General features: G+C 46.9%; 1 protein-coding gene across 2 annotated transcripts in view; it reads right to left on the reverse strand.

The window, feature by feature from the left end:
- Positions 1–25,527, reverse strand: part of LOC132395339 (activin receptor type-2B-like) — a 145,481-nt gene that overhangs the window by 49,085 nt on the left and 70,869 nt on the right. For both annotated transcript variants that reach the window (XM_059971795.1, XM_059971793.1), the window contains exons 2-4: positions 13,795–14,002; positions 7,974–8,080; positions 7,236–7,387 (exon numbers count right to left, since the gene is read on the reverse strand). In XM_059971795.1, coding sequence (XP_059827778.1) covers positions 7,236–7,387; positions 7,974–8,080; positions 13,795–14,002 — 467 coding nt within the window. The remainder of the gene's footprint in view (positions 1–7,235; positions 7,388–7,973; positions 8,081–13,794; positions 14,003–25,527) is intronic.

Raw genomic sequence — 25,527 nt, forward strand, 5'->3', positions numbered from 1 at the left:
CCAATGGGAAGGAAGAAGGCCTGGCTTAAAAAAAACATATCCTTGCCCGTAAGGACTTTGGAAAACATCACAAAGAAGATACTGTAAAAATGTGAAAAGTCTTGTGGTCGGATAAGACTACAATGGAACTTTTTGGCCTCAACACTAAGTGGTACGTGTGGTGTAAATCAAATACTGCGCATCAGCCAGGTAAAACCATCCCTGATGTAAAGAATGGTGAAGGTAGCATCATACTATACAGACACTTTACAGCAGAAGGAACTGGAAATCTGGTTATAACTGATGGGAGGATAAGCACTGCTAAACACAGAGATCTTGAATAAAAACCCACTAGCCTCTGCCAGAAAGCTGAAAGTGGGGAGGAGGTTGTCTTTCAGCAGGACAATGACCCAAAACACCTTGCATGGCCCAGTCAGGGTCCAGCAAGACCTCAAGATTGCTGTCCACCACCATTCCCCAACTAGCCTGGCACAGCTTGAGCAATTTTGCACGGGGAAAATGGGCAAATCCTGCTCCATCACATTGCACCAAGTTAATAGAAACTCATTTAAAAGATTACTCTCTATGCTAGCTGCAAGAGGTGGTTCAACTAAATACTGAGCAAAGGGGGATGAATACTTTTGAACTGCTGGCATTTCAGTTTTTGAATTTTTAGTTTCTCATGCTTTATAATTTTCCCTGTTTTTTGGGTTCTACTGTGAAAAAGGAGCTTGTGTTTCACACATTAAAACACTAACAATCGCTCTACAGCAGTGGTTCCCAACGTGGGGCGTACGTCCCACAGGGAGGTAATTTGATTTTTAGGGGGGGCAATTCGAGAATGAGTTATTAACAGTGAATTTTTTCTAGTAAGTCTGTGTGAATATGAGTGTGTGTGCGCAAGTTAATACATATGTGTATATACAGTATGCATACATAAAAATACTTGTATGTACATGTGTAATTGCGTAAGTACTGTATATGTAGTGTATCACCATCATTACAACCATCAAATGGCTTTCATAATTAAATTAATGAATTGACTGATGTAGGAAGGAACGAATGAACAAGTCCAAACGCGTAAGAAACTCATACGAGGTCGCGCCAATGCTGCTTTTTGCAGAAGTTTTCGGTTCTTTGTGGTGTGAAGGTGTGTACATTGCGTCATCTCTTTTAAACGGTGTATCTGTCTTTGTATGCTGTAGAAACGAATTGGCATTGTTTTATTTATTTATTATTATTATTTTAATATCACTAAAATGTTCTTTTTTTTTACAATTTCTTAGTAATTTCTCCCTCAGAACTTTAACAGTCCTTTGGTTCTTTTATTTTTCTCTTTCATGAATACCATGTTCTTTGGAAGCTTGTTTAAACCAAGTTAATGGTCTTTTAGGCTTCCTCCAGGTGAATAGGAGTTCACTTTTTGAATAATAAGAATTATATATCACCACAGGGGGCATCAGGATTTTAGAGGTGATTAGGTGGGGCATGGCCAAAAAAAGGTTGGGAACCACTGCTCTACAGCATTATAAAACTGTGTATTAGTTCCTAATAGTTATTGATGGAGGAATTCATCCAGTGTTCAATGAACAAAATCAACGCAGACACCTAGTGTAGATAATGGACTGTCTTCATACAATGCTATCGATGATTGCACCCTCCAAAGCTTCACATTCATTGTAACATTCAAGATGATTGTCGATACCTTCAAGTTCTTCGTAGTTCCTAACTTGTTGAAGTAGTGAAATCATTTCATTTTCAATCCCAGCAGTTTCTGGCACCTCTAAGCCCGAAAGCTTGAAAATGCAGTGAGCAGAACAGTTCAGAAATGTCTTCCTGCTTATTTCTCGCCAACTAACACTGCCAAAAATCAACGATATTTGAACCCAAACATACATAACTGACACTCTTTAAAAACTGATCTTTCTACGTATGGTGCAATGGCTATGCAAAGGCATGTGACCAACGCTAGTTAGAACCTGTGTGGCAACAGTCTCCTGCTCCAAATAAACAGCATAGTGGTGCAAATTTTTTTTTAAATTTATATATGTGTGTGTATATATATATATATATATAAAAATAAATAAAATGACTGACCACATGACTGAAATGCAAAGTATGAGTCATCGGGTCATCAAAAGTACAAACATGGTTAGAAAAAAATTCTGTAGGTACTTAAATAACAAAACAAACAGTCTTGGTCTTATAGAACTGGGACTCTAATAGTGGAAAACACAGACCCAGGCGAATTAAATATCGATATTAGTCAGACCCAGTGCATCAGTTTTCACTGATGGACACGTATCTCAGAGTTAGCTACAAGTTTGCAGTTGGGAGGGAGAGAGAAATTTACAATCAGTTTTGGACTTCGAGCTGACAAACTAACTCTGGGCCCTGATGGACTTTATCTTTACGCTGCTAATGAGAATGGTTTTGAATTTTCCAAAATTCTCCAGGCTTGGAGAAAATTAAGAATGTGGGGAAAATGAGGAAGTTTATTTTCATTTACGTAGATGTCACGATGTACTACCCCGAGACTCATTTTCCTGCAGGCATTCACAGTAGAACAAAACAAATACAATAGAATCAATGAAAAACTTAACAAAGACTGATAAGCAACCAGTGTGCAAAAAAAAAAGTAACTGTGCAAATATAAAAAAAGAAATAAATAACACTGAGAACATGAGTTGAAAGTGAGTCCGTGGGTTGTGAAATTAGCTGTGTTGAGGTTGTTCGCTCTGGTTCGGAAGCCTGGTGTTGGCAGGGTAATAACTGTTTCTGAACCTGGTGGTGTGGCTCCTCTGATGGCAGTCATGGCCTGGATGGTGGGGGGGGGGGGTGCTGATGATGGATGCTGCTTTGTACATTTACTCAAGGGTGGGGAGGGCTTGGCCTGTGATGGACTGGGCTGTGTCAGGTAAGGCTTAGAAAGCAGAAAACTGCAGTTCGGTTAACTTAATGTTACTCATAGGGAAAATGCGAGAAGCATTTTATTAAAAGTATTTTTTTTAAAAAGCACCCTTGAAAAATAAATTGAGTCAATCATGAAAGGAATCGTGTTTGATCAGTTCATTGTGGAGTTCCTTGAAGATGGAATATCGGCTTTGAAGAAAGGGGAACTGGCCAATGACGGAAAATCCAGAAGGCCACTCATTAGTCACTGATCCAGCTTTTCAGAAAGAAAACTGCGTGGGATACACACTAACAGAGCAGCACAGACGGCAGATCTGCTGGCTAAAAGAAGACAAGAGAGTGCGAGCATTAAAGTTGAGAGAAGAGCGAGAGAGATCGGCGGGTTGAGTGGTAGCACAACCACCTCAGACACAACATCAGCAAGACCAAGAAATTGAATATTGAGTCATAGAACACTACAGTACAAAAATGGGCCTTTCAGCCATTTTAGTCCATGCCAAACCATTTAAACCACTTAGTCCCATCGATCTGCATCAGGACCATAGCGTGCCATTCCCCTCCCATCTATGTACTTACCCCCACTTCTCTTTTAATGTTGAAACTGAAATCGCATCCACATGTGCTTGCAGTTCATTCCACACACTCACCACACTCTGAGTGAAGTTCTTGCTCATGGGTCCCTTAAACATGTCACCTCTCACCCTTATCCCATGACCTGTAGTTGTGATCGCACCCAACCTCAGTGGAAAAAGCCTGCTTGCATTTACCCTAATAATACCCCTCAATTTTGTATACCTCTACCAAATCTCTCCCCAGACTTCTATGTTCTTGGGAATCAAGTCCTAACCTATTCAATCGTTCTTTCTAACTCTGGTTATAAATCTTATTTACATCTCTCTGTAGGTAGGCAACCAAAACTGCACATAATAATCCAAATTAGGTCTCACCAACATCTTGTACAACTTCAACACAATATGTACTCAATACACCATCTCCTGTACTCAATACTCTGATCTATGCCAAAAGCTTTCTTTACAACCCCGTCTACCTGTAACACCACTTTCAATGAACTACGGATCTGTACTCCCAGATCCCTTTGTTCTACCACACTCTTCGGTGCCACTGTGTAAGATGACCTACCCCGGTTGGTGCTCCCAAAGTGCAACACCTCACACCTGTCTGCATTAAATTCAATCTGTCATTTTTCCAGCCGGTCCAGATCCTGCTGCAAGCCGTCATGGTCTTCCTCACTGTTCACTACACCACCAATCTTGGTGCCATCTGCAAATCTGCTGATCCAGTTTACCACATTATCATCCAGATTGCTGATATAAATGACAAACAACAGACCCAGCACCAATCCATGCGGCATTCCACTGGTCACAGGCCTCCAGTCAGAGAGGCAACCATCTGCGAACGCTCGCTGACCTTCCCCACAAAACCAACATCTAATCCCCTTTACTACCTCATCTTGAATGCCAAGCAACTGAACCTTCTTGACCATCTGGGACTTTATCAAATGTCTTGCTAAAGTCCATATGGCCTTCATCAACTTTCCTGGAAACTTTCTTGAAAAAACTCTTAAAACTCTTGGTTAGACATGACCTACCATGCACAAAGCCATGCTGACTATCAAAATACTCATATATTCAGTCTCTTACAATACCTGATGTCAGGCTCACCTGCCTATAATTTCCTGGGCTTTTTTAGAGCCTTTATTAAACAGTGGAACAACATTAGCTATCCTCCAATCCTCTGGTATCTCATCTGTCGATTTGAGTATCTCTGCTAGGGCTGCTGCAGTTTCTGTACTCGCCTCACCCAGGGTTTGAGGGAACACATTGTCAGCCTTTGGGGATTGGTCCCATCCAATTTGCCTCAAGAGAGCAAACACCTCCTCCTCTGTAACCTGTACAGGGTCCGTGACCTCACTGCAGCACCTTTGTATCACTTCTATAGACTGTGTCCATCTCCCAAGTAAGTACAGATGCAAAGAATCTATTTCAGATCTACCCCATCTGTTTGGCTTCGTGCATTCTGATCTTCCAAAGTCCCTTACAATCCTTCTGCTCATAACATCCTTCAGGATTCCCCTTCATTCTGTCTGCTCGAGCAACCTCGTGCCTTCTTTTAGACCTCCTGATTTCTTTCTGAAGTGTTCTCTTGCATTTCTTAACCTCCTCATTTCTTCCTAGCTGCCTATACCTGCAATGCACCTCTTTTTCGAGACCAGGGCCTCAATATCTCCTGAAAGCCAAGTTTCCCTAAAACTGTTATCCTTCCCTTTTATTCTGACAGGCACATACAAGCTTTGTACTCTCAAAATTTCACTTTTGAAGGCCTCCCACTTACCAGTACACCTTTGCCAGAAAACAGCCTGTCCCAATATGAGGACCAGCCCTATCCTTTTCCATAACTATCTTGAAACTAAAGGCATTATGATCGCTTGATGCAAAGTGTTCCCCTACACAAACTTCTGTCACCTGCCCTGTCTCTTTCCCTAATAACAGATAAAGTCTCACACACATATACACACGCACGCACACACACAGATTAAGGAAACTTTACTGAACACATTTGACAAACACTGTCCCATCTAGTCTTTTTACACTTTGGGAGTCCCAATCAATACGTGGAAAGTTAACATCACCTACTATGTTATCATCGCCTTGTGTTTCTTTCCACAATCTGCAATCTCCCTACAAATTAGTGGTCTGTACTATAGCTCATTAATGTGGTTGGTCATACAGTTCCACCCACAACGCCTCACGAGTTCTCCAGTCTGTCCTGATCCCGGAAAAGGAAAGTTAGGAGAACACACACCAGTCATCGCTGAAAGATGGGGAACTAAGTTCCTGGGTGTCCAGATCTCTGAGGATCAATCCTCAGGCCAACACACCGATGCAATCACGAAGAAGGCACACTAGTTCATGAGGAATTTGAGAAATTGTATGTCACCAAATACACTTGCAAATTTCTACAGGTGTACACCGCCGGGTGTTCTGACCGGCTGCATTGCAACCTGAAGTGCACAGGATTGGAAGCCTCCACCAGCTCCACCATGGAAGGCAGGATTCATCATTAACGACCCCCAGGACATGCCCTCTTCTCATTATTATACCTGGGGAAGAGGTACAGGAGCCTGAAGACCCACGCTCAATGATTCAGAAACACCTACCTACCCTCGGTTCTCAGATTTCAGAACAGTCCAGGTAGGGTCAATGGACACTACCTCATTTTCTTTTTAAGTCACTGTTTGATTTTTAATTTAGAGTTACTTTACGTCTTTGTACCATACCGCTGCTGCAAAATCGATTTTCACACCGTGCAAGTTGGGGAAAATAAACTTGAATTTGATTGCCACAGGGATCAGTGTTGAAGCCACAACTTTTTTTATTTAAACAACTTGTATAAATAACGACAGTTGCCAAATTTGCTGATGGCATCAAGGTAAGTGGGGAACTAACTTGGTAAGGGAGCACAAAGTGGTGGCAAATAGATACATATGGAAAGGTTAAGTGAGAGCACGATTTGAGCAAGGGCTGAAGCCATCAGTCCCTGGACCGGCCTCACTTTTGAGGACCCTACAGAGGTGTTTAATGCTCTGTGTGTTATTTTTAATGCCCTGTGTGTTATTTTTAATGCTCTGTGTGTTATTTGCTCGCTTTCTGCTGTTTGAGCAATTATATTCTTTTTTGCAAGTTTGATGGTCTTGTGTGGAGGATTTCTTTAAACAGGTCTATGGTGTTTCTTTGTTCTGTGGCTGCCTGCGAGAAGACAAATCTCAAGGTTGTATACTGTATACATGCTTTGATAATAAATGCACTTTGAACTTTGAAATAGTGTGCAAAATGGGAAAATGAAAAATTGTCCATGTTGGTAGGAAATGTCAAAATAAAAAACTATTTATCTAAATGGTAAGAGACTGCAGAAAGCTTGTGATACAGAGGAATCTATCAAATTACGAAATAAATAAATAGTGCAAATTAAAAAGGAACTTTAAAGAGACAAAAAGAGATTCTGCAGATGCTGGAAAACCAGAGCAACAGACACAAAATGCTGGAACTCAGCAGGTCAGGCAGCATCTGTGGAAAACCTTTTGCCTAAAGAAAAAGGAATGGATGGTTGATGTTCGGTATGGGTTGAGGGGCCTTTCCCTGTGTGGCAAGTCTCTACCATCCAACAACGTACACACGACCTTGTCGTACTCACACACACTTGCCTGGAGAATGACACTTCCCAGCGATTTGCACCGAGTGCATCCCAGACCACCATAACCATGTCCACCATCACCCCCCATCCCTGCCCTCCCCAGTGCTCATGCCGCGCCGCACGCTCCGAACCTCATTCATGTCCACGTGGCCGTACGGAGGCTTGCGATGGCGGTACATCCAGAAAGCCAACAGGATGATGACGGAGAGCCCGGTGATGGGAAGCAGCGCGTACACCAGGATGTTCAGCAGTGACGGAGTGGACGGCGGTGACCCAAACACGACTGCAGGGGGTTGGGGGGGGGGGGTGCGGAGAGAGGGCAGGGAAAATATCAGTACTTGACTCTTCACCAATTACCTCCCACCTCAACTCACGGTACAGCACTTCACTATAGTACCGCCCCTCATTCCCTTCCCTTCACTATAGGGTGCCAGGGTTGCAACCCCCACTCCCTTCCCCCTAACCTCAGGATGCAGCACTGAGTACTGCTTCCGTCCCCCATTACCTTCCCCCTTCAAATCAGTGTAAGCATTTGGCCATTTTTCCGTTATCCCATTCCCTTCCCTTCAGCTTGGGGTCCATTTCATGGGGAGGTCAAAACTTAGCTACGGTTCGGACCCCCATTTCCCCTCCCCTCACCTCAGGGTATAGCACTCCTTTATGATTCCAACACCATCCCTTTCCCTTCACCTTGGGATTTGCTTCAAGGGGGGAGGTTAAAGCTTGGCTGTGGTTCCTTCTCCAGCTGCCTTTCTCCTTGCCCCAGGATGCAGCACCTATCTACAGTTCTGTCCCCCATTCCCTCTCAAACACACACCCGTTCCCACAGCCGCCAGCACCCTCCCAGGCACAGCGGTCGGCCCACCTACCTGCCGGCACGCTCTCCGGGAAGTGGAAAAACTTGTCGTTGCAATAGTTGCCTTCACAGCAGCAGAAGAATACGTGAGGGTTCTCCTCCGTCGCCACGCACTCCACCCTGCCAGAGAGAGCGAACAGCACGTCAGCCTGGTCCCACGGCCCACTACACACCAGCGTAGCAACCCCTGAGACAGCAGGCCAAAGCAAACACACCTCGAGCTTCAATTCTATTACAGACTGACATTGGCCGGGGAGTTCCGATGAACGGCTCGACCACAAGGGCTGGCATTCAGCCGAAGCTTTGTACACCGTGCTTTAACTCTTGGAGAAAAGTTTGTACCATCTCTCTTTTGCCCATTCTCACTCCGCCTCTGCAGGTTTAGCTGCTATCACAGGGCATTACCGGGCCTCGTGGTATATTCAGACTTGACGGGCTGAATAGCCTCAATTCTATTCCTATGTCTTATGATATTAAGAGTGGAGAATGTTGCCCATCTTCATTGCTCACAGATGAACTCTCTCCCTGGTAGGATTCTTCACGTTCTGGCTTAAATAACACCTGGGTACATTTTGCATGAAATAATCCGCCTCACAAAGGCAGTCCCAGTCAATATTGGGAAATGTCTCTGGCTATCTTCTCAATCGATGCCTTTAATCATCTTGTACACCCCTATCAAATCATCTCTCATCCTCCGTCACTCCAAAGAGAAAAGCCCTAGTTCACTCAACCAATCCTAATAAGACCTGCTCTCTAATCCAGTAAGCATCCTGGTAAATCTCTAAAGCTTCCACATATCCATTCTTATAATTCTGGCTACTGGATGGTCTACATGAAGTGAGGGAGGAGACCAGCTGGGTCCGGATGGAAGATTTCCATCCCACTAGCGGCAGCTGAGGTTTCAAAGACTCACGTTCTTCCCATTCGCAAAGGAGGATCAGCTGGAAACGTTAAGCCATTGAGTCTCACATCAGCACTGAAGTAATTACTGGCAAAAAATTCTAAGGGACAGGTAGGAACTGAATAAAGGGTTATGGCTGACACGCTCATGTGCTGGAGATCTCCTGTCACACACATCTGATCAAATCTGTTTCAGGAAGCAAGACACAAAAAGAGGGAAGGCATAATGAACATGGGCTTCAACAAAGCCAGTCGTGCATACTGTTTATACAATTAAAATCATTACACAGCGCTTAGAGATAGGACATTCAAGACTGCTTGACGTCATTTCCAGTACTCACGTATAAAAGGAGAACAAAATAATTCTTACTCTGGGTCCGACATGTACAACAAAAACACACACAAGGTAAACAACACAACAATAACTGAAACTGAAAAAATACAATTATGTGAAAATCTTAGATATACCTAGATACCTATCTACAGTTCCTAGATCTTCGCACAGCAGTGTCGTCATTTGATATATTGCCTGTGTTGCTGCCACAAAAAATAACCAAATTTCATGACATATGTGAATGATGATGTATCTGATTCTGATCTGGGTCTCTATTGTGGACTGAGAGTGGGAAGGAGGCAGGGAGAGGGGAATCGTGGTTGGGAAAAGGGGACGGGATGGTGTGGTGGAGGGGGGGGAGAGAGGGGAGAGGGGAAGCAGTGGGAAGCACCAGGGAGACATTCTGTAATGATCAATAAACCAATTGTTTGGAATCAGATGACCTTGCCCAGTGTCTCAGGGCTGGGTGTGTCTGCACCTGTACCACCCCCACCCTCATCCCTGCTCCAGCACTCCTTCTCTGCCACCTGTCCCTCACCCCTCCCGTGACACTCCACCCTCACTATTTCCAACATACTTTGCTCCCGCCAGATTAACAAGCTTGCTCTCCACTTCACATTGACAAATACAGTGCTGAGCTAAAGTCTTAGGCACCCTAGCTATATATGTGTGCTGAAGACTTTTGCACAGTACCGTACATAAAATAATTTGTATACATAGATTGATTGATTGTATAGTTGCAAGATAAAGTGTGTGATCTCTTCATAGATACCTGGTTTTCTACATCAATTACTCATAAAACGTAGTCTGATCTTCATCCAAATCACAATAATAGACAAACACAATCAGTCTAAACTAAACTGTCTAAACGAACAATTGTACTTCTCATCAACGCTGACTACACCATTTAAGTAATCATACTCTAGGTTCTATGTGAATTATTAGTTTAGGCAGATTGTATTTGTCTATCATTGTGACTTGGATGAAAATCAGACCATATTTTATGAGTAATTAATGCAGGATACCAGAAAAATCAATGCAGAATTCGCAAACTTTATCTTACAATTGTATCTCTCTACCAAAGGAGGTGTAAGACTTTCCTTCTCTTCGCCAGCCTGCAGGTCACCCTTGGACAAGGTGTGCCACCTGCTTACACCACCCCCCCCCCCCCCCCCACAACCTTCCCTCCCCGATCCAGGTCACGTGAAGCCATGGGAGCAGGTGGTGGATGGTCGTACGAGCAGCCGGTGCAGATCACAATCCTGGTTATGTGGTCACTGATGCCAGGCAGACTATCTCTGAAGAGTATTGATAATGACTGGGGTTGCCCGTCTGGTAAAGACACAGCCCAGAAAGCAATGGCAGACCACTTCTGCAAAAAAAGAATTTGCCAAGAACAATCTTGGTTATGGAAGGACCGGGATCGACAATGTCGATGGCAGGGCACATAGTGAACAAGTGGTGCCCCGTTCGAGAGGGGAGAAAAGAGAGGGGTGGAGTCTTTGAATACACTGGCTGCTTTACCAAGACAGTGAGGAGTGTTGACAGAGTCCGTGGAGGGGTGACCGCTTCCCGCGACGTGCTGAGCTGCGACCGCAGCTTCCCGCTGTCACGTGTGGAGCAGGTACCAAGCCAATTCATCATGGCGAGAGTCGATGAGGACACACCAACTTTCATTCGGCTCCCGAAGGAGTAAATCTGCCGGCGAGCTTTCACAGCTGTGACACTGAAGGCCTGCATGGTGGGCTGGTTAGAACAGCAGGGATCTCGGATGTGTTAAATGGGACGTTTAGGAGACATATGGATGGAAAAAAAAAAGTGTCATGCTGCAGGGAATCAGATTGATTGTGAAGGTTGAAAGTTCAACACAACATTGTGGGCCAAAGGGCCTGTCTGTTCTACGTTGTAATGTGGCATGCATTGATAGTTATCACTGACAGTATGGGTATGATGGGCTGAAGGGCCTGTTCTGTACTGTACAGCTCTGGGATTCCATGATATAGAGCTGGCAGTATCATTCAAACACACAGCCAGGCACAGTCTAGACCTACAGTCTCCCCAGGGTCGGTGCTGAGGTCTACACTGCACAGTCAAAACCGCTGCTTCAGGAGATAGCAGACGGTCAGTCCTGGTGGCGGGCAGCGGAAGGCTCCGCCCAGCCTGACTGCCTGGCAAAGTTCAGGAGGTACCCCTGAGTAGAGGACACATGGTGTCTACTGACAGCAGGAACGTGCTCGGCACGGGATAAATGTAATTCCAGATAGAGAAGGAACATTCCAATTTAGATTGCGCTGGTGATCATTATCCTCTGTGATTTTGTAATAACGTTGTAGTGTGTAAAGCTCGGGGCGTCACGGTTCACAGCTCAATTCCAGCGCTGTCTGTAAGGAGTTTACACGTTCTCCCCATGGCCGTGTGGGTTTCCTCCCACAGTCCATAGATGTGCCAGTTGGTAGGCTAACTGGTCATCGCGAATTGTCCCGATACTAGGCTGGGGTCGAAGAGGTGGGCTGCCAAGCCACAACGCAGCTCTGTTTCCCGTGCTGATCCACACAGCTCGTTCATGAAGAATCCGAGCACCAGTATGCAGTTCGAGTCCTCAGAAGTGATTCTGTAGTTTGTGGGAACGGTTCAGTGGTGGGGGCAAGTGAAATTATACCCTCTGGTTCGTGGGAGAGAGGTACCGTCGAACATATAAAAAATTACTAAAATGTTACAATAAGAAATAAAGGAAAAATAAACAAATTGTGAAAGAAGACATCAAAATAGTGAGCTAGTGGTCATAGACTGTTGATAAATCTGATGGTGGTGGAGAACAGGAGGTAATTACAGGTGGAATAAAATTCAGAAAATGCTCGTGAATCAGGCCAGCATCTACAGGAAAATAAAGAGCTCATGTTTGGAGAAATTTGCCAGAGGAATTCTGCAGATCAAGCGGTATCTGTGGGGATGGGAGGAGAGGAATTGTTGACACTTGGATATCCAAGTACAGGGTTTTGACCTGAAACATCAACAGTTCTGTCCCCACCCCCTCACTCTCCCCACCCCCCCCCCCCCCCCCACAACCCCGGACCTTTCTTCTGCACAGACACTGCTGCTGCCCGGATTAGGTTTGAACTCCGGACCCTCTACCGGATCTGGGAATACAAAGCCATAACTCCTTGAAAATGGCTTCACCGGCAAAGAGGGTCGCCAAGGGAAATGTTGCCACATTCTGCTTCATAATTCCGATTCTGGGTGTACAAGACGTTGGTGAGGCCACATTTGGAGTATCGTGTGCACCGCTCTGGGCACCTACCTATGGAGGGTATCAACGAGATTTGCAGAGTATGGAGAAAATTTACAAGGATGTTGCCGAGACTTGAGAACCAGAGTTACACAGAAAGGTTAGGACTTTACTCCTAAAGGAGAACGAGAGGTGATCTGACAGAGGTATACAAAATTATGAGAGATATAGAAGTGAATATGCAAGCAGGCTTGTTCCATTGAGATTGGGCGAAACTGGTAAGGTCTTGGGTTAAGGTTGAAAGGTGAAATGTTCAAGGGGAACATGAGGGGGAAGTTCTTCACTCGGAGGGTGGTGAGAGGGTGGAATGAGCTGCCAGTGGAAGTGGTGCATGTGGTTTCAATTGCACCACTTAAGAGAAGTTTGGATGGGATGGGTATGAAGGGCTATGGTCCAGGTGTGGGTCGATGGGACTAGATAGAATAATAATTGGTAAGGACTAGGTGAGCCAAAGTGCCTGCTTCTGTGTTGTATTGCTACACGACTCTATGAGAGGATTGGGGACAGGTTCTACGGACTCATTACTACAGCAGGTCACAGGTTCAACTTTACCTGTAGCCACCTGGCCGGGAGTCACACCTTCCACAGATCCACACCCCCGAGCCCTGCCCTCCCCCCTCCGAAGCCAGGAGGATGTGGGTCACCCAGGTTCGTACCCCTCAGCTGCATCGGCCACCGCTCCTACCTGAAGCAGCTGCGCAGGTTGACTCTGTGGTTAAGAAGGCGTATGGTGTATTGGCCTTCATCAACCGTGGGATTGAATTTAGGAGCTGAGAGGTAATGTTGCAGCTATATAGGACCCTGGTCAGACCCCACTTGGAGTGGAAGCCATAGAAAGGGTGCAGAGGAGATTTACAAGGATGTTGCCTGGATTGGGGAGCATGCCTTATGAAAACAGGTTGAGTCAACTCAGCCTTTTCTCCTTGGAGCGACGGAGGATGAGAGGTGACCTGACAGAGGTGTACAAGACGATGAGAGGCATTGATCGTGTGGATAGTCAGAGGCTTTTTCCCAGGGCTGAAATGGTTGCCACAAGAGGACACAGGTTTAAGGTGCTGGGGAATAGGTACAGAGGAGATGTCAGGGGTAAGTTTTTTTACGCAGAGAGTGCTGAGTGCATGGAATGGGCTGCTGGCAACGGTGGTGGAGGTGGATACGATAGGGTCTTTTAAGAGACTTTTAGATAGGTACATGGAGCTTAGAAAAATAGAGGGCTAGAGGTAAGCCTAGTAATTTCTACGGTAGGGACATGTTCAGCACAACTTTGTGGGCCGAAGGGCCTGTATTGAGCTGTAGGCTTTCTATGTTTCCTACCTGTCGTAACAGTTGAAATCGTCCAGCCAGCAGCCCTTCTTGACCAGCTCGATGGAGCCGGAGTTGTTACGCCAGGAGGCGTAACAGTGGAGCCGCTTGTCCTTCTCAGCCTCGCAGTGTTCCACCCCGCTCTTGTTGGTCTTCTCCAGCTCGTGGTTGGCATTGTAGTACTCACACGTCCTCGTCTCCGTCTCTCCCTGGCCCGGACCTGCAGCGGGGAGGACAGAAGTGGACAGGGTGAGCACGGACAGAAGCCTCTTGCCTGGAGCCCACTCTGTCAGGCTGAGAGCACGAGGTGCCGTCTGGTTCCCAGCCCATCTCCGGACCCGGCCTTAAACCACCACACTCCCAGACAGACTTCTACCTCCTTATCCTCGGGTAAGTACGTGGTCAGCGCAGACCGATCTGTTTCCGGGCCGTGTCACCCCTGGCAGAGGAGGCACTGACCCTGGGGAAGCGAGTACTGCGATGATCACACCCTCAAATCTCTGTAAAGTCACAGGGAGAACGTGCAAACTCCACACAGACAGCACCCAGGGTCAGAATCGAACCTGCGTTGCTGGAACTGAGGCAGGAGACAGCGTGGACAGCTGTCCCACTGCGCTGCCCTTGCACCCATTTTCTCTTTTGCAGTTAGTTACTAAACTCTGCCTTGGGTACACGTGAACGGCTACTGCTTGACAATGACCATAGTATGTTGCGCTGCCTGCTCCACGCGGGCGCCGATCGATGCGTGACCTCTGACCAGCCCCTTCAGCTCCCAGCTCCCACACCAAGAGCAGCTGCAGCCCCAGTCATCCTCGGGAGATTAAAGGGAACTGAAAGGCAACTGCCTTCTCCATTGTCAGGCGCAGAGGACTGTGGGACGGAGAGGACTGTGGCAGCTCGTGTTTATCGATAGCAAGTGGCAACGTGCCTCCGGCCAAACATCAAACAACCAGCAGCTCATGGTACAGCTTTGATCTGAGTGACCTGGTACGATAATAAACCCCGAGCCCAAAAATACCCAGCCCTTTGCTGCTCTTAACCTCTGCAACACGGCCTCCCTTGTGGTATGTAAAGCGCAAGCCAACTCGCGTTTATTTACGGAGGGACAGATTGACACTGAACTTGTGTGGAAGCTGGTTAGATCATACTCAGAGCACGGTGTGTGGCATGTTATGGTAATGGCTTATTGTCACATATACTGAGCAATTTCTCCTGCCTTCTTCCTTCAACACCGTTACTGAATCACACCTATCCACCTCCATTTTAAATACACTCAATGCCTGGGTGGCAATGAATTCCACAGATTCACCACCCTCTGGCTAAAGAAATGCCTCATCCCTGTTCTAAAGGGACGTTCGTCTATTCTGAGGCTGGCCCCTTTGGTTGTAAACATCCTCACCACGTCCGCTCATCGAGGCCTTTCAACACCCAATAGGTTTCAATGAGTTCCGCCCTCATTCTTCTAATCTCCAGTACATACAAGTCCGGACGCACAAGTGATCAAGACACGTTAACCCTTTCAGGCCCAGGACTAGTTTTGTCAATTCCATCGGGTCCACAGCCTTCTGGGCCTCAGTAATAATTCAAGTGTTCACTGTGTTCTGCTTCTGACAGTGTGTGCCAAGCACTTATCGTATTCTGAGTGAAGATGGTCCTCTTCGTATCTGATCTGACAGATCGTTACCATACACAAGTAATCGAGGTAGGGGACTGAAAACTGAACGCAGACCGTAGTGCTCCGGAGGCAGTGCCGTGCAGTACGAATGCCATGACAAGATAGACCGGGAGATCACGAGCTCATCTTCCGAGTGCTTGAGTACTGTTCCAGTGTCTGATGACAGTGGGAGAGAAGCTGTCCTCTAACCTGGCGGCCTGGCCTCTCGAACATTAATACCTTCTGCCTGTCTTCCCTCTGGAATAAGAAGGGTCCACAATTATGTCCACCACACACAAAATGCTGGAGGAACTCAGCAGATCAGGCGGCACCTATGGCAGGGGCTAAAAGGGCGACGTTTCATCAGGACCGGAGAGGAGTTCATCTCCATTGATGCTGCCTTACCTGCAGAGTTCCTCCAGCATCTTGTGTGTGCTGCTTGAATTTCCAGCATCTGCAGATTTCCTCGTGTCTGCTGAGAGACTGGTCTCACTCAATCTGAGGGGGAAAAGCCCACATGCCTTCACCCCATCACCCACAGCATATGACACAGCACATAACAAACAAACCCTCTCAGAAGTTCCTATAATGAGGAGACAATGACAGAGCACAAAATAAGAAATGGATGAATCTGTCATGATAAAGTTTAGTTCTTAACAACCAATCAGCGTCTAATCTTTGGAAAGCTTTCACTGACATTTTTTCTACTCAACGAGTCTTTGATTCAATCTTACCAGGAAGGAGCCTTGTCTTCCATCTTGTATCGCCCACAATCTCGATGAGTGGCCTGAACATACTAATGGTTTCCTTCCGTTTCTGCTGATTATATGTTATTGTCAGCCCTACATGGCGTGTGGAGATTTGACACAGGTTCAGATTTCGATGCATTGCTGACAAGTATTTCACCAGATAAACTAAAGAAAACCCAAATCTTTAATACAGAATCCATCAGCCATTGGAAAGACTGTGCTGCATTTTTCAGCCCAAATGCCATGCGCAGAAACTCAAAAATGTCAAACGTGATTATCACAGTTGTTTTGGGAATGTTCTCCAAGCACACAGGTAGCCCTAACTAGATCAACTTTGGGAAATATTAACTTTCCAGCTAGACATGTTGGAATGTCATGAATATGTGGGACTGGGGGTAACAATTGGTGTGGGTGGGGGGATGGCCTCATTAAGGCGTCGGTAATCACCATATGGGCAGCGAACACCATTGGACCTGGGGACCATACGGAGGGGTGAAGCCCAGGGTCTATTGGACCAGCAGACAATGCCAAGTCTTTCCATGTTGGCAAAGTGGTTGCTAGCTTTTCTGGGTGTGCGGGCATGGACTGGTGGGCCAGTTGTGGAAGCGTGGTGCTCAACCCCATGTTTTGTTTCTATAGTGGAGTACGTGGATTGGTGAGGTTTGGGAATTGGCCCAGCAGTCGAGTAAACTCTCATGCAGTGGTGCATGGGCTTGACGGAGTCATTGTGGGGAAGTTACTGGGGGAGCAGGATAACGACCCAAAGTCGTTGACATCCACAAGCCGGCAGCTTTTAAGATTGACTAACAGTCCCTGGGCACACAGGAAATCTGCACTGAGCAGAGATCTAGCTACTTCAGCCTGGACAAAGTCCCGTGTGTAACGTCGCCCACTGAAGCAAAGCATCACCCATCATGTCCCGTAGGTCTGGATCTTGCTGCCATTGGTGGCCTCCAGTGAGGTTTCATCACTCGCTGCCTTCTCGTCAATAGGCGATGCTGGCAGCACACTCACTCGAGCACTAGAGTGAGGTTTCATTGCTTTGCCTTCTCACCAATAGGTGATGCTGGCAACATTGTACCTGAACACCCGTGTCATATTAGAAGTGTCACCCTGAAAGGATGTCTGTAATGTACGGTAGATGACCCTGGCAGGTTCACAGACCTCTGATGTCCTGATGCATGGCATTGTTGAAGCTGCACTTCCTAGCATTCCTACCAAAGTGAGCATGGTTAAAAACACAGGCCTGGCGAAGTCTCTTTTGCAGCTGTGGGCATCCTTCTGTTGAGGGCCTTGCTGACTGGGCTTATTGAGGTAGAGAAAGGACAGAAAGTTCCGTTACTGACCTGAAAATCCATCCAGCAAGCAAATAACCAGATACAGGAGACAAATTAATCCATTTGGCCCATTATGTCTGCTCATGATTATCCCTCTCAACCCCATTCTCCTGCCTTCTCCCTGTAACCTTTGATGCCCTCACTAATCACACTTATCCACTTCCATTTTAAATACACCCAGGAGTCGGCCTCCAGAACTGACTTGAGTTCCACAGATTCGTCACCGTCTGGTTAAAGAAATTCCTCATCTCTGTTCTGACTCTGTATTCTGACACTATTCCCTCCTGACATGGCTGAAAGCGTAACCAGACGGGCTGCGACAGCTCCAGCTGACGCCAAACCTTCGTGGGTGAAACAGGGAGGATGTGCAGGGGCAGCCACACTTCTTGGCACACCCAGCACCCTCTAACCCTGACCCCGTGCGTCTTTGGAACTTGGGGGAGCGGGGGGGGGGGGGGGGGGGAATGGAGCACCGGAAGAAACACAGAGGCAGCAGTGGGATTTCAATCCGGTAAAATTTCAATCACCGTAAAGTGATTGTTCTAATCTACATCTCTCTCTTCAGAAATCGCCACCCAAATGCACCCAATGCGTTGTGTTTGAGTGGGGGGGGGGGGGGCCTGTGTAGTCTATCAGCAGTTCTACAAGTATATTGCCCACTTCACAGTACAGGCTCTGCACAAGTCATCATAGGTTATCGCAGAATATCCACCTACCGGTGGCGTGGGAGGAGAGGGGAGGGTTAAGATTCAGCCTGGACTGAAACTTCTAATTTCCAGCCCAGTATCGATCACAGACTCACTGATTAAACATCAACAACCCCTCGGTCACCTACACAAATGTCAGAATCTCCGGATTAAAAAAAACATAAATATGGAACGCTGGCTGGACGAGTGGGGCGGGCTCACTCTGCTCGAACCGACGCACGCGGCATGCTCACTATTCCAACCAGGCGGTCATCAGAATGCAGGCTCTCAACTACGGCATTCACCCATGCAAATCAAGACAGCGTGCACAGCTCCAGAAGGCAACGGTCGATCCGACTCCACAACGCCAGCACCGACCAGATTTCACAGGGTGGGGGTTTAAAATGACAGGTGCTGGCCCGGTCCAGTTATCCCTCTCTCCCCAGTACTGACTCCTGACTTCACACCTTCACTTCCACTCCACGTTAAACATCACTAGCAACAGGGGTATGCCACTTTACCCCCTGGGTCAACTCTGCCTGAACAGTACAGCACGGGAACAGGCCCCACGGCCCTCCATGTCTGCCCCAAATTAACCCGAATCCCTAACTCAATGGATTCTTCAGGTGCTGCAAATCTTGACACACAAAATGCTGAAGGAACTCCAGGGTAGCATCCGTGGAGGAGAATAAGCAATCGACGTTTCAGGCTGAGACATTTCATCAGGACTGGAAAGGAAGTGGGGAAGTGCCCCCCCCTTTCCTTGTCTCACCAAAAACACTGCCCTTCTCCCTCTCTGTAGACGCTACCCGACCTGCTGAGTTCCTCCTGCAGTTTGTGTGTGTTCCCCTGGATTCACACAGAAACCTCCTGTGCCTCAACTTTTCCGAACTATTCCTTGTGAATTCAGGAGGTTTTTTTTAAGACCCATAACAAAGTGGGGCATATTGAAGCTTCTCTCAGGGATGGACAGGACTGTCTGAGGGAGAAGGGGGAGGCATTACACAGACGGAATTAGTGAAACAAAAAAGAGATAAGCATCTCCAAAGGTGAAAATGGGACTCAACCTCCTGCTCAAGAGCTTGTTGTGCGAGGGACGTAGAACTGTGCACGTTCGGAGAAATATATTCACCTCCATCAAACACAAAAGACACTGAGGGAATGAGGGAGGGGTTGGCCTCCCTGGTTAATCCTGGGACAAGGATGAATCCGTGGATGTAATCTAGTTTCTTTTTGAGAGATTCAGCACAGTAACAGGTCCTTCTGGCCCAGTGAGCTTGCTCTGTCCATTTACACCCACGTGACGCGACCAGTTAACCTACTCCCTCTTACGTACTTGGAGACGGCAGCAGAACTGAACCTGGGTCACTGGTGCTGCAACCGAGTTACGCTAACCGCAATGCTACCGTGCTGCCCCAAAAGCACCTTTTGTAGGGGCAAATGCAAAATGGAGGAATTCGGCAGGTCAGGCAACATCTATGGAGAGGAATAGAATTGACATTTTGGGTAGAAATGCGCCCTTCAAACCTCCTTTGATATTACCCATTCTCACCCTAAGTACATGCCCTCTGGTATTAGATATTTCAACCCCGGGAAAAAGATGCTCTCTATGCCCCTCAATCTTATAAACCTCTATTTGATCTCCCCTTAGCCTTTGCTATAAACTTGGGCCTCAAGATCCCTCTGTTCATCAACACTGCTAAGGATCTTGTCCAGAACAGTGTACTGGGCCTACCACAGTGCAACACTTCACATTTATTTGCGTCAAACTCCCCCCTGCCCGTATCTGCAACTGATCTATACTGTGCTGTGCGCTCTGCTATGCTATCCCCAACTGAAACCATCTCAAACCTCACTACCTGAGCAGGGGAGTACACAGTTGATGCTTCAGGCCGAGACCCTTCACCAGGACACGATGTTCACATACAAGTGACAAATAAAACTAACCGTTACCATTGGAAACCCTGCTTTCCCGTGCTTCTCCCACCTAGCAGCACGTTCCACCTCAAACCAAACTGTCACAGAGCTTCTACTGATAACCATCACTGACGATTTACAAGTACAGTGGGTGGTGAGCTCGTCCGATCAGACGCTTGACGATTCCCCCCCCCCCCGCCCCCAACCTCAGTGGCAAAATTCTGCTTGCATTTACCCTTTCAAAACACCAATTCAATCTCCCCCTATAACTCATCACCTTAAGTCCCAGTTTCCCTGAACTCTTTCAAATATTGATATCTTTCCTGTGGATAGGTGGCCAAAACTGCATACAATATCTCACTAATATAACTTCAACATTGTTGGTCCGATGCACAGTACTCTGGTTTAAGAAAGCCAACCTGCCAAAAGCTCCCTTTACTACCCTGACTACCCGTGATGCCACTTCCAAGGAATGATGGACCTGTAGTCGCAGATCTTTCCGTTCTACCACACTCCGCGGTGCCCAGCCGCTCAGCAGGTGCAAGGCCTCACACTTGTCTGTATTAAATTCCATCTGCCGTTTTTCCGGCTGGTTCAGATCCCGCTGCAAGCTTTGCGAGCCTTCCTCGCTGTCCACTACACCTGCCCGTTTTCTGATCCAGATGACATTTTCACCAGATCACTGATAGAGACAGCGGACAGCAAAGAACTTGCATTCACCACTTCTGCTGGAAGCTTGTTCCACACTCCCCCGCGGCACGGTACTAGTCAGAGAGGCAACCGTATCCTACCACTCTCTGGATTCTCCCACAAAGCCCATGTTAAATCCAATTTACTACCTCATCTTGAATACTGAGTGACTGAACCTTCTTGACCTGCCTCCCATGCAGGGCCTTGTCAAAGGCCTTGCTAACGTCCATTAGGCAACATCCACTGCCTTGCCTTCATCCACTTTCCTGGTAACTTCCTCGAAAAGCCCTATTAGACGGTTCAGACACACAAAGCCATGATGACCATCCCTAATGAGGCCCCATCAATCCAAATACTCAGTCCTTTAGAACAGGTTCCAGTAACTTTCCCACGACTGACATCAGGCTCATGAGCCTATAATCTCCTGGCTTCTTCTTAGAGCCTTTCTTAAACAACGGAACAACACAGACAATCGGGAAATCTCACCCACATCTCTACTTTCTGAGGCGGCTGAAGAGAGTTGGTCTTTGCACGTCCACGCTCAAACCATTCTACCGATGTGTAACAGACAAGAAAGATCCAACAAGCCACGTCACTGCTCGGTATGGAAACTGACAAGAAATCCCAGCGCCTCACCGGCACCGGCCTACCAGCCACTGGGCATATCTACAGAAAGGTGCCAGAAAAGAGCCTGTAATCCCACCCATCTTGCTCATGGACTGTTTGCCCCACTCCCATCAGGCTTGAAGCTATGCAGCATCCGTGCCAGGACCACCCGACTGAAAAGCAGTTACTTTCCCTGAGCCGATCAACACCTCAACCAGCATTTTATCATCTCCTGTCGGTCACCTTGTGTACAGACACTCCCGTGCCTAGCCTAGCGTCACTTTATGGACACAAGGGCAGTTTAGAGACCCCCACAGCTTTGGGAAGAGGGAGGAAACCCACGCGGTCACAGGGGGCACACGATTTATCGAGAGAGGTGTATAGCACCTACAGGAGGCGGCAAGGGGGAACCGGTGCCACCATGCTGGCCCACAACTGGGGAAGTAACAGCGGTTCCAGCCACCAGGCAGGAGAGGGTGGGTTTCCCCTCTGAGAGATGAAGAATTGAGGACGACTAAGGCTGTGAAGTTCAGCGTGCGTACTGAAGATAGCAGGACGCCCTCTGCCAGACTACGCAGTGTGGTAAAGGTCAACAGAAACCAGCTCCATTCTCCTTCAATCTAGACAACCACAGTTAAGCTTCCACCTGATACCATGACAGGCAGCAAAGCGCAGTGACCAGTCCCCATCTGTCTGTGGAATGGTGAGACTGAGAAAGGTTTCACTCAAAACCCCCTCCTTGCACCAGCATCCGAGCAAAAATTCAACCTAAAGGCGCTTATCCAGTTCCTCTCAGGACAGAGAGCACTACCGCAGGGGCAGAAATGTTCCATCACACAGCCCGAGGCAGCGGCTGCAGTTCCCTGGCTGCCCTGGAGGTGGCGGTGACGAGCTGCCTTCCTTCCATAAGGTGGGTTCGTGCCCCTCTGCTTCACGGTCAATAACCTGTAGGCCATACAATCTGAGGCTCAGGGCTCCCTCGCACTCAGGTAGGATCTGATCCCACAACTGAGAGTCAGCGCTGCTCCCACTGAGCCCACATTCACTGGGCCAGAATTAAAGACACTACAGCCACTAAGAGATAAAGCACTCAGTTATTCACAACAGAAATATTAAAGGACACAAAACACAATGAGGAGATGGAAGCTGATGCAAATTATGAATCATACAGCATGGAAACAGACCCTTAGGCCCATCTGGTCCATGCCAGCCAACACCGCCCTTCTAAACTAGCCCTGTATCCCTCTAAACCAGGCATGGGCAAACTACGGCCCGCGGGCCATATGCGGCCCGTTAAGCTTTTTAATCCGGCCCACAGAACTTGATGAAATTATATTAATAAACCTTGTTAACATTTTTTCCCCGCAATTCTGGCGTTTTCCCAATAGATGATGCACTCTATATACATTGACCTTTGTTGAGGTGCAGCGTATTACTCCACATTTGCGCTTTACTCTTTGTTCGGCTCGACCTATTTGTGTGAACAGGCGTTCAGCGTCATGAACATCAACAAAGCCAGCCACAGATCCAAGTTAACTGACCAACGCCTCAGATCCATCCTGAGAATCGCCACAACAAAACTAAATCCAGACATTGATGCGCTGGCTAAAAAGGGAGACCAACAACACAGTTCCCACTGAAATTAAAAATAAGTTTCTTCGTTGTGTTATGTAAAAAATGTATTTGAAAATATTTTTTTCAATAAGTCTTACATGTTACATGTCATTTCTGTTAAGTGATGGACATGAGTAGTGCGCAGGTGCATGTACGTTCTCAAAATAAAAAATGCGCTCCAGATCAAATAATGCGCTCCGCATACTGGCGCGCTGTCATTGTTCTGTCCTTGTGCTGGTCGTTGTTGAGTTTTGGCACAGGGGACAATTGAATAAGAAGGAGCAGGACAAGTAGACCTGCATCTCCTACCGTTTTTGAAATAAAGACAGTCAGGAGGAGAGTGATGATGATAATATCTTGAAGGATAACAGAATTTTCAGTGCTTTAAAATAATAACTGTTACTATTAAAAAAGCTGTATTTTATTCATTTAATTTTCAGTGTTTTAAAAGTCATTTCAATAAATAGCTAAATACCATGGGACTTCAAAAACAGATATTTTGTAATGCATTTGTTCATTTTCAATTGAAATTAAAGCACATGTTTTCTACATATCCCATGATATTTTATTTTCTCTTATGAGGTGTATTACCAAAACACTCCGTCCATCTGCTCCTGGTCCGGCCCCCCTGTCAAAGTTTAGAACCCTTTGTGGCCCACAAGTCAAAAAGTTTGCCCACCCCTGCTCTAAACCCAGGCTTCCCAACTTTGTTAATGCCATGGACCTGACCATTCCCAGGCTGTGAATCCCTGATCCAAACCTTGCCGTTCCATGCACCTCTCCCAAATATCTATCAAAGGTAGTTGCTCATGTGCCTGCCTCAACCGCTTCCTCTGGAAGCTCACTCACCCTCTGGATGACAAAGTTGCCCCTCAGGGTCCAATTAAGCCTCGCCCCACTCAATCAAATCTCTGTACTCCAGTTGTTGATTCTCCAATTCTGGAAAAAGACAAGTGAATTCACCCTATCTATGCCCCTCATGATTTACCTCTACTTCTCTTGCACTCTAAACAACACAGTCTCAACTGGCTTAACCTTTAATAATACAATTGTTGAAATCCTCCCAACACCCTGTTAAAACATTCCTGCACTCTCCACCTTGACGGTGCTTTTCCTGCCACGGAGTGCCCAAAGCTGAATACAATATTCCACGTACGACCTCACCAATGTCTTGTACGACTGCTACAAACATCCCAATTTCAATACTCACTGCTCTGCCCAATGAAGGCCAGTGTGCCGAATTCCTCCTTCACCCCCATGTCCACCTGTGATGCCACTTTCAGGGGAAGTCCTCCGAGATCCTGCCCAGGCCTACATTGGAGGTGGAGCCCTCGACCACGATGTAGCTTTTCTCCCACTCTGGGTAGGTGAGGTGCCCTCAGATTCGTGGTGACCCGGGCTCTCAGAGGGTGTGTGGGAACGATGGAATCGGACTGCATGGGAGGGAACCAGTCCGCTCGTTGTACCCTGTGCCAGCACCTCATCAGGAAGACTGTTTATTCATTTCCATGGAGGCTGCCTGACCTGCGTTTTGTCTGTTGACTCGGGCTACATCTGCACTCCTGTCACATCCATAGTCCCACAATCCTGCCAACTCTCTTTTCCACTATTTATTTTGCAATGTACGGTAATTCTATGTTTAAGAACACAAAACTTTTAGACATAGGAGCAGAATTAGTGCATTCGGCCCATAGACACCGCTCCACCATTCCATTATGGCTGACTTATTTCCCATCTCATCCCCATTCTCCTGCCCTCCCTCCACAACCTTTGATACCCTTACTAAACAAGAACCTATCAACCGCTGCTTTAGATGCACCCAATAACTAGGCTTGCACTCAGCCACCTGTGGCAATGAATTCCATACATTCACTATCTTTAGAATAAAGAAATTCTTTCTCATCTCTCTTCTAAAGAGATGTTCCTTTATTCTGAGGCTGTGTCCTCTGGTCCTGGACTCTCCCGCTGTAGGAAACATCTTCACCGTGTCCACTGAATCCAGGCCTTTCAATATTTGCTAGGCTTCACTGAGAGCCCCCCTCATTCTTCTAAACTCCACCGAGTTGTCAAATGCTCATGCATTAACCCTTTCTTTCCTGGAACCATCCTTGTGAACCCCCTGTGGATCTCCTCCGATGCCAGCACATCTCTTTGTAGATAAGGAGCCCAAAACCACTCACAGTTCTCCAAATGTGGTCTGACCAATGTCTTACACCTTGCTCTTATAGTCTAGTCCTCTCAAAATGACTGCTAACACTGCATCGGAGCATAACGAATTTGCTTCAACTACTTTGACCGGCTGCTCGCTCCATATATAGATCACACTCTGGGTGGAAAAGACGACACTTAAATCAGCAAGGAAATACTCAAAAGTAATGGAAACCCCGCACTTATCAAGACTTTAGAATATTGTGTTCAGTACTGGTCACGCTGTTGTGAGATAGAAGTGATTACGTTGGAAAGAGTCCTGAGGAGGTTTGTGAGCGTGCTGC

Source organism: Hypanus sabinus, chromosome 6 (genome assembly GCF_030144855.1).
Source record: "Hypanus sabinus isolate sHypSab1 chromosome 6, sHypSab1.hap1, whole genome shotgun sequence".
Taxonomy (NCBI): Eukaryota; Metazoa; Chordata; class Chondrichthyes; order Myliobatiformes; family Dasyatidae; genus Hypanus; species Hypanus sabinus.